Raw genomic sequence first — 12575 nt, 5'->3', positions numbered from 1 at the left:
GCTGGAACACCATCACCCTGGAGGTCCCAGGTCCCCCCTGGGGGTGGGAGCACCCAAACCCTCGGGCTCAGAGCTGTGGTTGCCCAGCAGAGCAGGAACAGGCACTCGCTGGGCTCGGTGCTGCACAAACCCCACGCTTTGCACGGCCCCAGAAAATTCACTTTCTGTTTCCCTTTCAGGATGTGAAAGGAGACCACAAGACTGAGGTCCCATAGCTTCCCCACCCTGGGATGACAGGACAGTGTGCTGGCAGCAAGCACATCAAACTGACACTGCCTGGGGAGGCAGAGGGAGGTGAAGGCTGGGATCCCTTTTCCTGCATCCCACACGCCTCACGGGACAATGCCATGGAGGAGTGTCCCCATCCCCCAGCTCAGGCTGCCCAAATGCCTGCAGTTTGAAATCACAGAATCCCAGAATGGTTTGGGTTGGACAAGATTCTCGAAGCCCATCTCATTCCATCACCTTCCACCAGCCCAGGCTGCTCCAAGCCCTGTCCAGCCTGGCCTTGGACACTTCCAGGCATCCAGAGGCAGCCACAGCTTCTCTGGGCAACCTGTGCCAGGGCCTCCCCACTCTCCCAGCCAGGAATTTCTTGCCAATATCCCACCTCTCCCTGCCCTCTGGCAGTGGGAAGCCATTCCCTCGTCCTGGCACACCACGCACTGCCCACCTCCCAGGGCCCTTAGGAGGTGGGAGGCAGGAGCAGTGGGATGGGAGCCCCTGGATGTGTTTTCCCATCACCAAGCGGGGGTGTGACGATGCCACTGAGCTGTTTGCTCCCCGGCTGAGGCTCAGGAAGTGGCACAACGGTGGCAGCCACAGGCTGGGAGCGGCTGCTCCCACAAAATCAACCCGAGACTCCGTTTAACGGAGCCGTGTGCCACATACCGGGAACCCACCGCAGCCCAGCGGGAGGGAGCAAATCCTCTGGAATAAAAGCCATTTTCCAACACTCTCTCTTAACACCCCAGGCAAGAAGCATCATTTTCTAAGAGGAAAACCCATTTGTCCAGGATCACATGCCACTGAGAACGATCACAGAGCTGCAGAGGACAGACTTTGGGGAGTGGAGCCACCAGTCCTGTGGGATGTGTGGGCACAGGTCCTGCTCCCACAGAGTCCCAGGGGGCTCGGCAGCAGCACCGGGAATTGCTCACGGATGGTTGCACTGGGACACCGGCACTCTCTGGGCCAGCTGCACAGCATTCCATCCTTTTCCTAGGAAAGGGAAGAAAATAATGAGGGAGCACGGCAGGCCCTGCGCTGTCTGAGCTGTGTCGTGACTGACATCGCGACAAGAGCCCACCAGTGGTTTGTGCAGCTGCCACTGCACACCGAGCTCCCTCCTGGGGCGCGCACGCGCCGTGGGTCCCACGGGAAGCGGAAAAGCCATGCTGGCTGTCACAGCAGAGGGTGAGCAGCCCAGGAAAGCCCCAGCGGGGCCACGGCAGGGTGGCACTGCCACTGCTGTCGCTGAGACGGGGGTGACACCAGAGAGACCAAGCCAAGCCACCCGCCAAGGCTGTGCGAGGCGATGCCGCCCCAGGAGCGCCACGGCTCTCCCGGGAAAATCACCTCCACACCCACATCCCACACACTTTCCCATCACTCGAGTCGAGCCGGTGTCGAAACCATTCCAGAAAATCATCCCTGATTTAAGAATGGCTCCAGGCAAACTCCCCGGTGTCCCAAACGTCTCTGCCTGTGGCACCAAATCGGCTCTCACGGCAGCGGCGCCGGGAGGTTTCCTGCTCTCCCTGGGGAGGGTGTAACCAAATTTTGGCAAGATGAAGCACAGGATGGGCATCCAGTTTGGATGTGGTGGCTTTGGTGCTGCCAGTTCCCACCACAGCCAGCCTGGAAGCAGCTGCACACCCCGGGATACACTCTCCTGTGCGGAGAGAGCTGGGACAGAGTTAGGCTGGCAGAAGGAGCTGAACAGAGCCCGATTCTGGCAAAGCCAGACCTTGCCAAAGAGCCCCTGTGTCCAATGGAAGTGGCACCAAAACACCCTGTCTCTCCAAGGAAATGGGACAGAAAGCCAACAGGGACAAACCAGACAGGTGAGGGAGCAGAGAGGTCAGCAAGAAGCAGGACCAGCACTTCCCTGACATCCCGTTTTCCATGAGAACCCCCTCACCCTCTCCTAGTTCAGAGCAGGCACCTCCAGCCTGCCTGGTGCAGGTGCAGCTGAGCCCCAGCAGGATCCCATCCCCCTTTCCAAAAGCCCTTTTTTCTCCCCCAAAGAGCAGCCGTTTCACGCGGTGGCCCCTCCCTGCCGCCCGGGTTAGTGGCAGTTTCCTCCCCACGGAGCAGCAGAAGTGGTTGGGTTGCACATCCCCCTGCTGGGTGACGGGAGGTGACGTGGGGGGTGACGGGGCCCAGCCCCCCTCCCACGAGGTCCCTGTCACCAGGGACGGTCACAACCTGAGCGCTGAGGGCGCAGAGCAGCAGGGAAGAGAAAGCACAACTTCCTCCCTTCTTCTGAGCAAGAGATCCGAGCCCTGTGCAAAAAGGAAGTGCAGAAACTGCATGTCCTGCAGGTAAAACACAGATATTCCATCAGCTCCAAACCCTTGGGAAAGGCTGCTCCCCCTCCTCCATCACCCTCAGCACCTGGCCCAGCAGGAAACCATCCCCCCCCACCACCAGGATTTGGGACACACTGGACAATGCTTTTGGAACAAGAGCTTCCAGCCGGGAAGCCACGTTGGTGTGAACACACTGATAAATCCCTTCCTGCAGGCCACTGGGTAATTAAGGAGCTCCTCTCACAACAAGGTAACAAATAACACGAGTGGTTTGACAAATTACGTTCTCACCCGCGCTAATCGTCGCTGACAAGCCAGGACAGTGTCTCAGGATGTGTGGAGTCTGCAAGGAACGCTCCTACTGGAGAGGAAGGGAGCCCGAGCTCCAGGCAGGTGCACAAAACACCTGGGGACCTGCAAAGCTCCTCCCAACCCACCAAGTTTTTGGAGAAAACCCCGTAACTGCACCGGGCAGCACCTCTGTCACAGCCCCAGCTGCTCCCACACCACTGAGAAGCGAGAATTCCTCTGAAATGACACCTCAAAGCCACCACTGTGCTGCGAGAGGCGGCGTGGTGAGAACAGTGAGAGCAAGGTGTCAAAGCTGAACGCTGCAGATCTTTCCACTGCAGAATCACCACCACGGCAGCCCCGGATCACGGGATGAGACCCCCAGGAGCTCTGCAGGAACGACATGGGACGAAGGAACAACCCACCGTCCGAGAGCCATCCCGGGTGCAAAAGCTTTATTGCCTGGCCCAGCGCTGGGCGCGGTGCCCTCGGATCTGCTCGGCCAGCACTCGGCAGCGCTGCCCCAACAAGCAGTGCCCAGCAGAGGTACTGGATCACACATCCTGGGCTGCTCCAGGTGAAGCTCCAGCCCCATTTCCTGCCTCCCTGGGCCCGCAGGCACGGCCAGCCCACATCTGTCCCGCCGGAGGTCTCAGCTGCTGAGCCCAGCCCCGGAGCCTCGTGCCGAGTCCACCAGGGAGAAGCCGTTTGGTGTGGATGAGTCACCGACCGCACGGGAGACAGTCCCTCTGTGGTGTTATCCCACCCCCTTCTCCCTCTTCTCCAGAGCTCTGGCCAGAGGACACGTCCTGCCGTCAAAGGCCTCACGATGGAAAATTCTGTGAAGAGATTTTTTACAGAAGTGTTGGATTTACAAGCGCTGAGCCCACGTGTTGTGTCAGCACAATACGCAAAGTATCTTCTCTGTGCTTCGTTAATTAACCCCCAAACGATCAAACCAGCCCCGGCAGGTGCTGAGCGCCACAGTGCCAAAAACATGGGACAAGATGGTCTTTAAGGTCCCTTCCAACCCAAACCATCCTGGGATTCTGGGATTCTCCGGACCCACCGTTTGCTTCCTGTGGATGTTCACGATGTGGATGTCTTCGCTGCGATACTCCTCGTCGTGCTTATCCAGGGGAATTTTTTCCAGCTCGAAGTCCACCTGAAGCAGCTGGTTATCCAAGAAGACACAGAATGATCCCTACAACCATCCAAGCCATTTTTCCCACCCAGTGCAGCACATTCACCCTTGGTTTAACCGCTCCAGCACCGATTCAGAGCTATGACACCTTGTAACACTCCAGAAAAACCTACGTAAGCTTGTGATAAAACATTCCAGGGGGATTTATAAAATGTGTGGATGTGGCACTTGGGGACATGGGTTAGTGGTGGCCTTGGCAGTGCTGGGGGAACGACTGGACTTGATGATCTCAGAGGGCTTTTCCAACCTTAAGAATTCCGTGATTCCAAGATTTTGCTTCCCCCAACCTCTGAAGGGCTCAGCCAAACCACAGCACCTGCCTCTGGCTGCCAACCCTCTCAGGTGGAAGAGAGGGGAAAAAACAGGCTAAACCACCCCACCATCGGCTCTGGGACACGCTCAGATTGACTGGGCTGCACCTGGCAAGCCAAGGAAGGAAATAAATCACACAAAAAAAAGCAGAAACCAGCCAGAAACACCCACACCTGCTGTGTTTGTTGTGGGAGTGGCACCTCAGCAGAGCTGAGCCCAGCCCTCCTCACAGCCAGGGCCCCACAGGAGTGAGAGGCACAGCTAATTATGGAACAGGTGCTTTTAGTAACACACACAAATCACCCCGGAATTCTCACCTTTCCCCTTTTATTGTATCATTATTATTATTACTGCTACTACTGCACATAATGCTTGTCAACAGCCATCACAGGTGCAGAGTTAAATCTGCACCGACCATCTTCCCACACCTGCGAGGGATCCGGGTGTTCCCCGTGTTTCTTTGGCTGCACACACAGCACGGTTGCACCATTTAATTAAATCACCCCAGCACAGCACAACAATTTCTCCATCGCTCAGAAGAGAGCGCTGAGTTCCCGAGTGAAACTTTGTGTTTTCCCCCCCTGCTCTCAATGAAAAGGCCTAAAAGAAAATGTGCTAAAAACCCACTTACTTCAAAGTATTTTCTCTCGATTTCAGGGTTCTTCCCCACGGTTCTTTGCTCGTAGCAGCACAGGACACACGTGTCAGGGCCAGTGAGGTCCTTCAGCGTCTTCAGCAACGGCTCCAACGACTGCCCAAAAGAGGTTAAACGTTTCCCACTCGGACTGCAAGTTCATTTGCCTGGTATGACACCCCTGGCTAAAGCCTTCACCCAAGGGAGAAATTCCCAGTTCTGCTTGGCAGGGAGTTATTTTTAGTCCTTTAACTGGGACGAGAAGAACATGGGGGGCAAAGCTGGGAAGCAGAGGAAGAAAGGGAGACTGCACAGGGGAAGAGTTTCACAGACTGACCAAGGAAACCCAACCAGACCCAAAGCCAAGGCCACCCCACACTGCTGAGCAGGCACTTCCTTGAGGCACAGAAGCATTTCCTGATGCGTTTCAAAAGTGAGAGTTTTCTCAGTTATTCTTGGGATACGGCTCAGATCCAGATCACCACATATGGAAACGGGACCAACATGCCAAGGGCTGGGAAAAACACTGGAAGGGCACTGGGACATGGGGTTCTTCAGGTCATTTCCCTTTTCCTGCAGCTTCTCTTAGCTCTCCATGTACATCCTACAGAACTCCAGCTGAGGACACGGGTCAGACCACAACCACCACGAAGCTGGAGCATGATTTCTACTCTTGCCTTCCCAAGGGAAGCATGAGGAGAACCCAAACCGAGCAGATGTGGTGCTTTTACATTTCATTTACCAATGATTTCAGCAGTTCACAATGTTTTTGCTTCATACTTCATTCCAAATATAAAAAAAAAAAGGGGGAGGAATAAACATTAAATGTGGGTGTTTTTTTTAACATAAAGTCCCTGGTTGAAACTCAAATGGCCCTGAATCTATTAAAAATGCCTTTTCCACTCTTGTGCTATGTATTCCTCTAAATCACAAGGACAAAGATATACATTGTTTATTTGAACTCTTCTTATACTAAACACACTGAATCCACCCCCCTTTCCCAAGGAACCTTTCCTTAGGGGTTTTGCAAAGTCCTCTTTACCTCCTCATAGTAAATGCAATCAGCCATGAGTATGTAATCGGGGGGAGGCTGAAATTCTGTTACATCTTCTCCCCTGAAAAGAACAAACAAGAAAAAAAAACCCAACAAAAAGTGAAAACAAGCTTCAGCAACAACACATACAACTGAAGGACTGGGCATAAAATTAACTGTGTTTTCATATTAAGCATCCCTTAAATGTTCTGAAGTATACTTAGCAATTTAACAAAGCCAGTGCAGAATTCCAGAAACACAGAATACAGAACAAATAGAAACATGCTTTGGGTTGGGAGGGACCTCAAAGCCCATCCAGTTCTAACTCCCTGCCATGGGCAGGGACACCTTCCACCAGCCCAGGCTGCTCCAGCCCCATCCAGCCTGGCCTTGGACACTTCCAGGGATCCAGGGGCAGCCACAGCTTCCCTGGGCAACCTGTGCCAGGGCCTGCCCACCCTCCCAGGGAAGAATTTGCCCCCAGTATCTAATCTAAATCAACTCCCTTTCAATTCTAGCCCCGTTAAAGCCAAACAGAGACATTAAAGGCTCATACAAACCATTTCAGTACCTTGGCTCGGACTGACCCTGTGACCAGGTGCTTGTTGTTCTCTATATTCACCATCAACAGCTCCTGCAGCTCCTCCAGGTCTGTGACGGTCACGTTCGCCCTGTAACACAGGCACAAGGGTTAGGGAGCAGCACAAGGGCACCGGGCCGCCAACAGCGTTTAAAAGAGGCGTTTAAAGGCCCCGAGGGAGGTGTCGGCGCGGCTCCCCCTCACCCCAGCGTGGCTGCCATGATGCCGACAGCGCCGGTGCCCGCGCCCAGCTCCAGGACGTGGCGGCGGGCCAGGGGACAAGCGCCGGTCTCCAGGAACTTGGCGAGGACCAGCGCGGCGTCCCACACCACGGAGCCCACCCCTCCGGCCGCCCGCTGCTCCAGCCGCAGCGCCGGCCCGGCCCGCCGCTCCAGCTCCCGCACGAAGCCCGCCATGGCGGCGGCTCTGAGGCGGCGCGGCCCCTCCTCATCCTCCTCCTCCTCCTGCTCCGCCTGAGGGAGGAAATGGCGGGCGAGCACCGCGCCCGCCCCTCAGCGCGCCCGCCACACAACAAGGGATCTCTCTTTATAGCGCTTTATACTTCTCTGTATCAGCTTATGCAGCGGCGGCGGGGAGTTGTCGAGAGAGGGGATTTAAACCCGTGAAAAAAAATGGATGACGGGCAGCTCCTGGAGTGGGAGGTCCGTGTGTTAGAAAAGCGAATTATAAAGTTTAGGGGCCTGACAGGCTTCGGCAGGGCGGAGTTACTGCATTTCCAAGAGATTCCGAATGGTGTATTCGGACTTGCGGTGGGAAATTGTAAATCTGGGAAAAAAAAAAAAACATAATAAAAAAATGTGGGTTTTTGTCCTTCCGGATTTTTCATCTGCTTAGCGGTGCCTCAGCATCCAAATTATTCCCCGCTCCAGAGAGCAGACAAAAGTGCTGAAATTCTGGAACTCAAAATAGGATCACTGAAAAACAACTACAAAGATGTTTCTTTTGGTATTATATGCCTTCGCATTCCATCTGTTCATCTGTGCTTTTCTGAAGGAACTGCCTTTCCCCACACAAACCAACTTCAAACCCAAACTTCACATTTTTCCCCTCCAGCATTTTTTTGTTGTTGCTCTTTTTACCTATCCCTCTAATTATGAGGCAACTGAAATGTTAATTTATCACTCTCTTGGCATTCCTTGAACCGCGCTGGTGGGAATCTGACCATGTTACCACTTCCATGGCCATGCTATGTTATATTTTCCTATGGGATACTGAAAATGGTTCTGGCATAAGCACTTTTACAGGAAGGCATAAAGCTGACACTTCCGTATTCTAAAATTTGGGGGGAGAATTTTTTCCTCTTCCACAACACCCAAAGGTCTTAAAAAAATATTTCTCTCGTTCTTTAGCACGAGTTGCTGATGAGGAATTCAAAGGAGTTAATGCAGAGAACTAGATAACAAATTGTACTTGGTTGAGGCATCATCTGTTTCCTACCTGCACTCCTACTCCCACATCTCAAATTTGGGACTTCTTGAACCTTATTTTTTTTCAAAATGAAGCAGCTCTCCCATAAAAGTTACATGAATAGATGCCCTCTCTTCTTCCTCAGGAAAGGAACGTGAAGAGGATTGAACAAAATTGTCCAAGAGATAAATGGCAAAATGCATCTTCCCAGGAGAAAATAGTGGGATTCCTGGGGTGGTCCTGTGCAGGGCCAGGATTTGGACTTGATGATCCTGGTGGGTCCCTTCTAACTCAGGCTGTTCCTAATTAACATCCCTCCCCAGACATATCTTGTCTCCTTTTCCAGAGGGAACAGCCTATATTGGGAGCGATATAGGCAGGATGCTGAGAACCTGGAGTGTGACTTGAAAGCCTGGGATGGGCCCAGCTGCAAAGCCAAAGCTGAGACCAGCAGTGTGGAAAACTGAGGTGTTTTATATTGTCCAAAATGCAATTCCCAACCTCGTCCTTACAAGGAACACGCACCGCTCAAGCGCTTAAAAATTAAGACTGGGGTGATTTATTAATCTTGTTAAGAACTCTGATACAAAGCACAGTAAAAGGCCACAGACCAGTAAATAAAATGTGGCTTCTGAAGGCCACTTTATAAATGCTGCTACAGTACTACCAGGAAAACAGACTCACTCTCACACCAGTTCAAACGCGGCGTTCGACTGGCAAAGAAAAGTTCCATTCTCTTATCAGTTCAAAAAGTTTAATAAAGCTTTTAAGTGTTTGCTGGTTTAAATGCTACCAATTTCCAAAACGGATTCAGGATTAAGTTAAGTGTAGATCTACAGAAAAGTTGTTAGGTTTGGAAGGCAAGACTGTTCCTAAGCCAGAGGAAACGCTTCTGACCCGATACGATCGCAGGAGTAGCAACTGCATTATAGGCCTCAAAGTCAACTTCGATTTATACAGGTGATTAGAATATATGTAAATATACAATATAAACAATTGTACAGACACAGGCATAGCTTTGTTCTCCACAACAGTAGATAAAACTCTTTAGCTTAAAGACACCTTCGCCTACCAAAACAAAAAGGCACATCTGAACAGGATGTACTCGGGATCCTTCCCGATATCCCAGGCGGGTACTCCTTGTTCATCCTTCCTCCAAATAACCAAGGCCAACCGAATATTTTGGTATTTAGATTTCAACCCAAGTTTTCATCTTCAGCAGCAACTCAATGGCGATTAAGACATGGCATGAAAATATCCCAGAACAGGAGCTGTCACTCAGAAACCTCCAGGTTTAGCCAGAGGTTTCAAACCGGTGACACTTTTATAACCTCGTGTTGTTGAGCATCCCACCGTTGGGTTTTTTAATTAAAAAAAAGGCCACTAGTGCTCAAATTTTTTTTTGAAAAAAAAAATTCCACAGACGCACCTTTTTTTTTTTTTTTTGGCTCAGTGCAATTCAGTGATGTCAGTTTAAAAATCATTTAGTGTAGTTTACAGTGCAAAAGGTCTCTATTTTTGTGTCCTGGCAGAACTGTCGGCACTGAGGGTGTGAACCAAGGCAATGCTGCTGCTCACCTGAGGGTAACGCTGCCCAGCCACACGGGCTGGAGTGAGTGTGTAATCTGAATTTTTCCAATTTAAACCTTTTTTTTTTTGATCAGCAGCACTTGAAAGAGCATAATTTGCTAAAATACTAAAATACACTGCCTTTTTTTTTCTTTTCGAATAAATAAAAAAAAAAAAAAAAAAAAAAAAAAAAGAAAATAAAGAGGAACTTTACAAATACTATTCCAGTGTCAATGACTACTACGGCAAAGGTCATTGAGGAGTTTCTGCATTTTCTAGCAAAGACAGTCTGTGCAAAGGAGGGTGGGAGAGCTCCCTTTTGTAAGTCTTTGGCGGCAGCTTTGGCAGCTGAGGGCTGGAGTTGTGCCGGGGCGGCACGGGGGGCACGGGCGGCTGCGCCAGGTGGTTGTGACCGGCGCTGGTCACGCAGCAGCGGCGCAGCACCCGCGGGGAGGGGGTGCTGGGGGGGGTGCCCGGCGAGCTGGGGCCCGTGCCCGCCTCCCGCAGCCACTCGGGGTCCCGGTGGAAGCGTCCCAGCGGCGGCGGCTGCAGGCTCAGCGGGCAGTTGATGAAGTGCTCGGGCGGCCGCAGCGGCACCGGCGGGGGAGTGTCGGGCACGGGGTCCCGGGGGGGTGGAGGGGGAGGGCTGTGCAGAGGCTGCTCCAGGGGGTTGGGGTAGGCAGGGGCGCGAGGCTGGATCTTTGGAGGCGGCGGCTGCCGAGGTGGGATGGCTGGAGGGTCGTCGTCCGGCTTCAGATTTCCCTGCAGCGGAAAAGGCGTTGTGAGGAATGGAGAGCGTGGAACCATGGGATGGTTTGGGTTGGAAGGGATCTTAAAGCTCATCGAGTTCCACCCCCCTGCCATGGGCAGGGGCACCTTCCATCAGACCAGGTTGCCTCCAGCACCATCCAGTGTGTCCTTGGACACTTCCAGGGATCCAGGGGCAGCCACAGCTTCTCTGCCCAACCTGTGCCAGGGCCTGCCCACCCTCCCAGCCAGCAATTCCTTCCCAATATCCCACCTATCTCTGTCCTCTGGCAGCTTAAGGCCATTCCTCCTCGTCCAAGTGTTTAAAGAGCAAATCTGACAGATGAAGAACTCTTCTGATCTCTGCTACTGGTGCTGTCAGAAACACGACAGCCCACTGATCCAAACAGGACCACTGTGTTGTCCTGAAATTCTGACAGAGTTTGGACACTGGGAACATAAAACTTGGAGAGGGCAACTGGAGCTCTGCATCTCAAAGTCTTTTAGATTGACAGAACCCCATCAGCTCGATGGCTGGACTCAAGAATCTTCAAGGTCTTTTCCAACCTAAATCATTCCTGGATGATCCCTGATTTATCAGCCAAGTTATTCACCCTAGGACAGAAATACCTTAGCATTAGAAGCATCCTGATCCATCTTTTTTCGTGGAGGAAGCGGAGGAGGGTTCTGAGGCTCATCACTCAGCTTGGAAAAGCTCCCCCAGGAGCTGAAGAAAGTCTCTGGAGAGGGAAAAGCAGATCTTTTACTGCTTGTGCAATATCTGAGGAACATATTCTGGAATATTAAGCCAAACTCCAAGCAACTCAGACAAGCAGATCTTTGTGCTCCACAGCAACACGAACCAGTAACTTCAGCAGCATGAAATTCTTTAATTCACTGCTTTAATCAGATATAGGTCTCACAAAGTGTTCTCCCATTTCCAGTACCAAAGAAAGATGATAGGCATCAACAATCAGCAGGCAATGCTGAAGGACAGGAAAATAAATCAAGTGAACTCCAAGTGAGTTTTTACAGAGGGGGAAAAATACCCTCAGATTAAGAAACAACACAACTCCCCAGCTTGTACTGGTGACTTTTGCCACACTTTTGTTATTTCTCTTAGAAGTGCCCAGAGCTGTGTGCCAATCCATCAGGCACCTGTGCTCTCCAGCTGGAAACTTTCATCACATGATGAAAAAATATGTGTGGAATAAGCAAAAAGAGCAGCTGAAAACACAGGTGAATGCAGGATATCCCTCACAGGTGTGGTACAACAAGAGCCTCTTCTTGCCCAGGAATTAGGAAATTATCAAGTTACTTCATTTGCAGCATTAGTCAAACAGAACAATCATCAAGGACATCCAAAATAGAAGCAAGATCATGCAAGAGCCTGGAGATAAAACACCTAAACCCCACCAAAACCAAAGCAGGCCGTTGCTAGACTTTACACTCCTCACTGGACTTCTGAGCTACACAGAACCCTACTGAGTGCAGCCCACATTTTCATGGCAGATCTCAGATTTTCATTCCCATTCCGCTCTCCTGAACCCAGGGGAGGCAGAGTTAAATATTTCCCACAGTTCCAGTACTCACTCGACTGAGGCAAACTCACGGGAGCAAAGATGCTGTTGTTACCTGTGGGGGAAAAAAAAGGACTGAAGACTTCCCAGACAGAACATCTGCACGTAACAAAATGCTTCAGTGACCTCAGAGATCACAAAAATCTCCCAAGTTTACCTCCTGCCAACGTGGATTAAAACTTCCCGGTCAAAACATTCCCCAACTATCCATTTTAAGTTACGGTGGGAATCGACGTCGTTACTCTAAATTTTGCACCTTTTTGTTTTAAAGGAATAAATCTGGGGAGCCTGAGGGACGGTGACAACGATTCCTAAAAGGTGTTTTACCGTAAGAACTGTTGAGATCGATGTCTGAGAACACGCTGAACTCCGACGTGGCCGACACCGGTGGCGTAGACGGGGTGTTGGGAGAGGTCGGTGCCGAGACTGTGGCCTCATGTTCTGCCTCGGTGATCCTACTGAAGCTGATCTTGCTGGGCTCCTTCTCCAGTGGCAGTGGATGACTCCTCAGGGTGCCAGAGGTGGAGCCGTGTCTGCCCGTGTTGGGCCTTATCCCGGGGGATTTCAGGGGGTACGTTGTTTTCCTAGGCTGGAGACAGAAATGCTGTCACAGTTAGTGCTGCTGACGTGCCAGACAGCAAAACTTCCAATCCTCTGGGGGTT

General features: G+C 51.7%; 2 protein-coding genes across 2 annotated transcripts in view; both read right to left on the bottom strand.

Annotated features, from left to right (window-relative positions):
• Window positions 1-3265: 3265 nt before the first annotated feature.
• On the bottom strand, window positions 3266-7027 carry VCPKMT (valosin containing protein lysine methyltransferase). Its single transcript, XM_050336160.1, has 6 exons — window positions 6793-7027; window positions 6569-6679; window positions 6018-6090; window positions 4973-5092; window positions 3895-3999; window positions 3266-3664 (listed from the first exon to the last, which is right to left on the bottom strand). The coding sequence occupies exons 1-6, from the start codon at window positions 7002-7004 to the stop codon at window positions 3650-3652; spliced, it is 636 nt and encodes a 211-aa protein (XP_050192117.1). The 5' UTR covers window positions 7005-7027; the 3' UTR covers window positions 3266-3649.
• A 1525-nt stretch (window positions 7028-8552) lies between these two features.
• The window catches only part of SOS2 (SOS Ras/Rho guanine nucleotide exchange factor 2), a 39890-nt gene continuing 35867 nt past the window's right edge, over window positions 8553-12575 (bottom strand). Inside the window, exons 20-23 of the mRNA XM_050336107.1 lie at window positions 12240-12501; window positions 11926-11967; window positions 10963-11072; window positions 8553-10347 (exon numbers count right to left, since the gene is read on the bottom strand). Of these exons, the coding sequence (XP_050192064.1) occupies window positions 9838-10347; window positions 10963-11072; window positions 11926-11967; window positions 12240-12501 (924 nt within the window). The 3' untranslated portion in view covers window positions 8553-9837. The remainder of the gene's footprint in view (window positions 10348-10962; window positions 11073-11925; window positions 11968-12239; window positions 12502-12575) is intronic.

Source organism: Myiozetetes cayanensis, unplaced genomic scaffold (assembly GCF_022539395.1).
Source record: "Myiozetetes cayanensis isolate MyiCay16 unplaced genomic scaffold, myiCay2020 scf6-25, whole genome shotgun sequence".
NCBI lineage: Eukaryota > Metazoa > Chordata > Aves > Passeriformes > Tyrannidae > Myiozetetes > Myiozetetes cayanensis.
Note: the sequence above shows the minus strand (reverse complement) of the source record. Positions and strands in the feature narration are given on the sequence as shown.

Bases quoted from the DNA above. Each gene is read 5' to 3' on its own strand.
- VCPKMT (XM_050336160.1), bottom strand. From the start codon at position 7,004: ATGGCGGGCTTCGTGCGGGAGCTGGAGCGGCGGGCCGGGCCGGCGCTG. The intron at 5,093-6,017 runs GTAAAGAGGACT...TCTTTTGGGCAG, and splicing joins ATTGCATTTACTATGAGGAG to TCGTTGGAGCCGTTGCTGAA. The intron at 4,000-4,972 runs GTAAGTGGGTTT...TTGGATAACCAG, and splicing joins TCGAGAGAAAATACTTTGAA to CTGCTTCAGGTGGACTTCGA.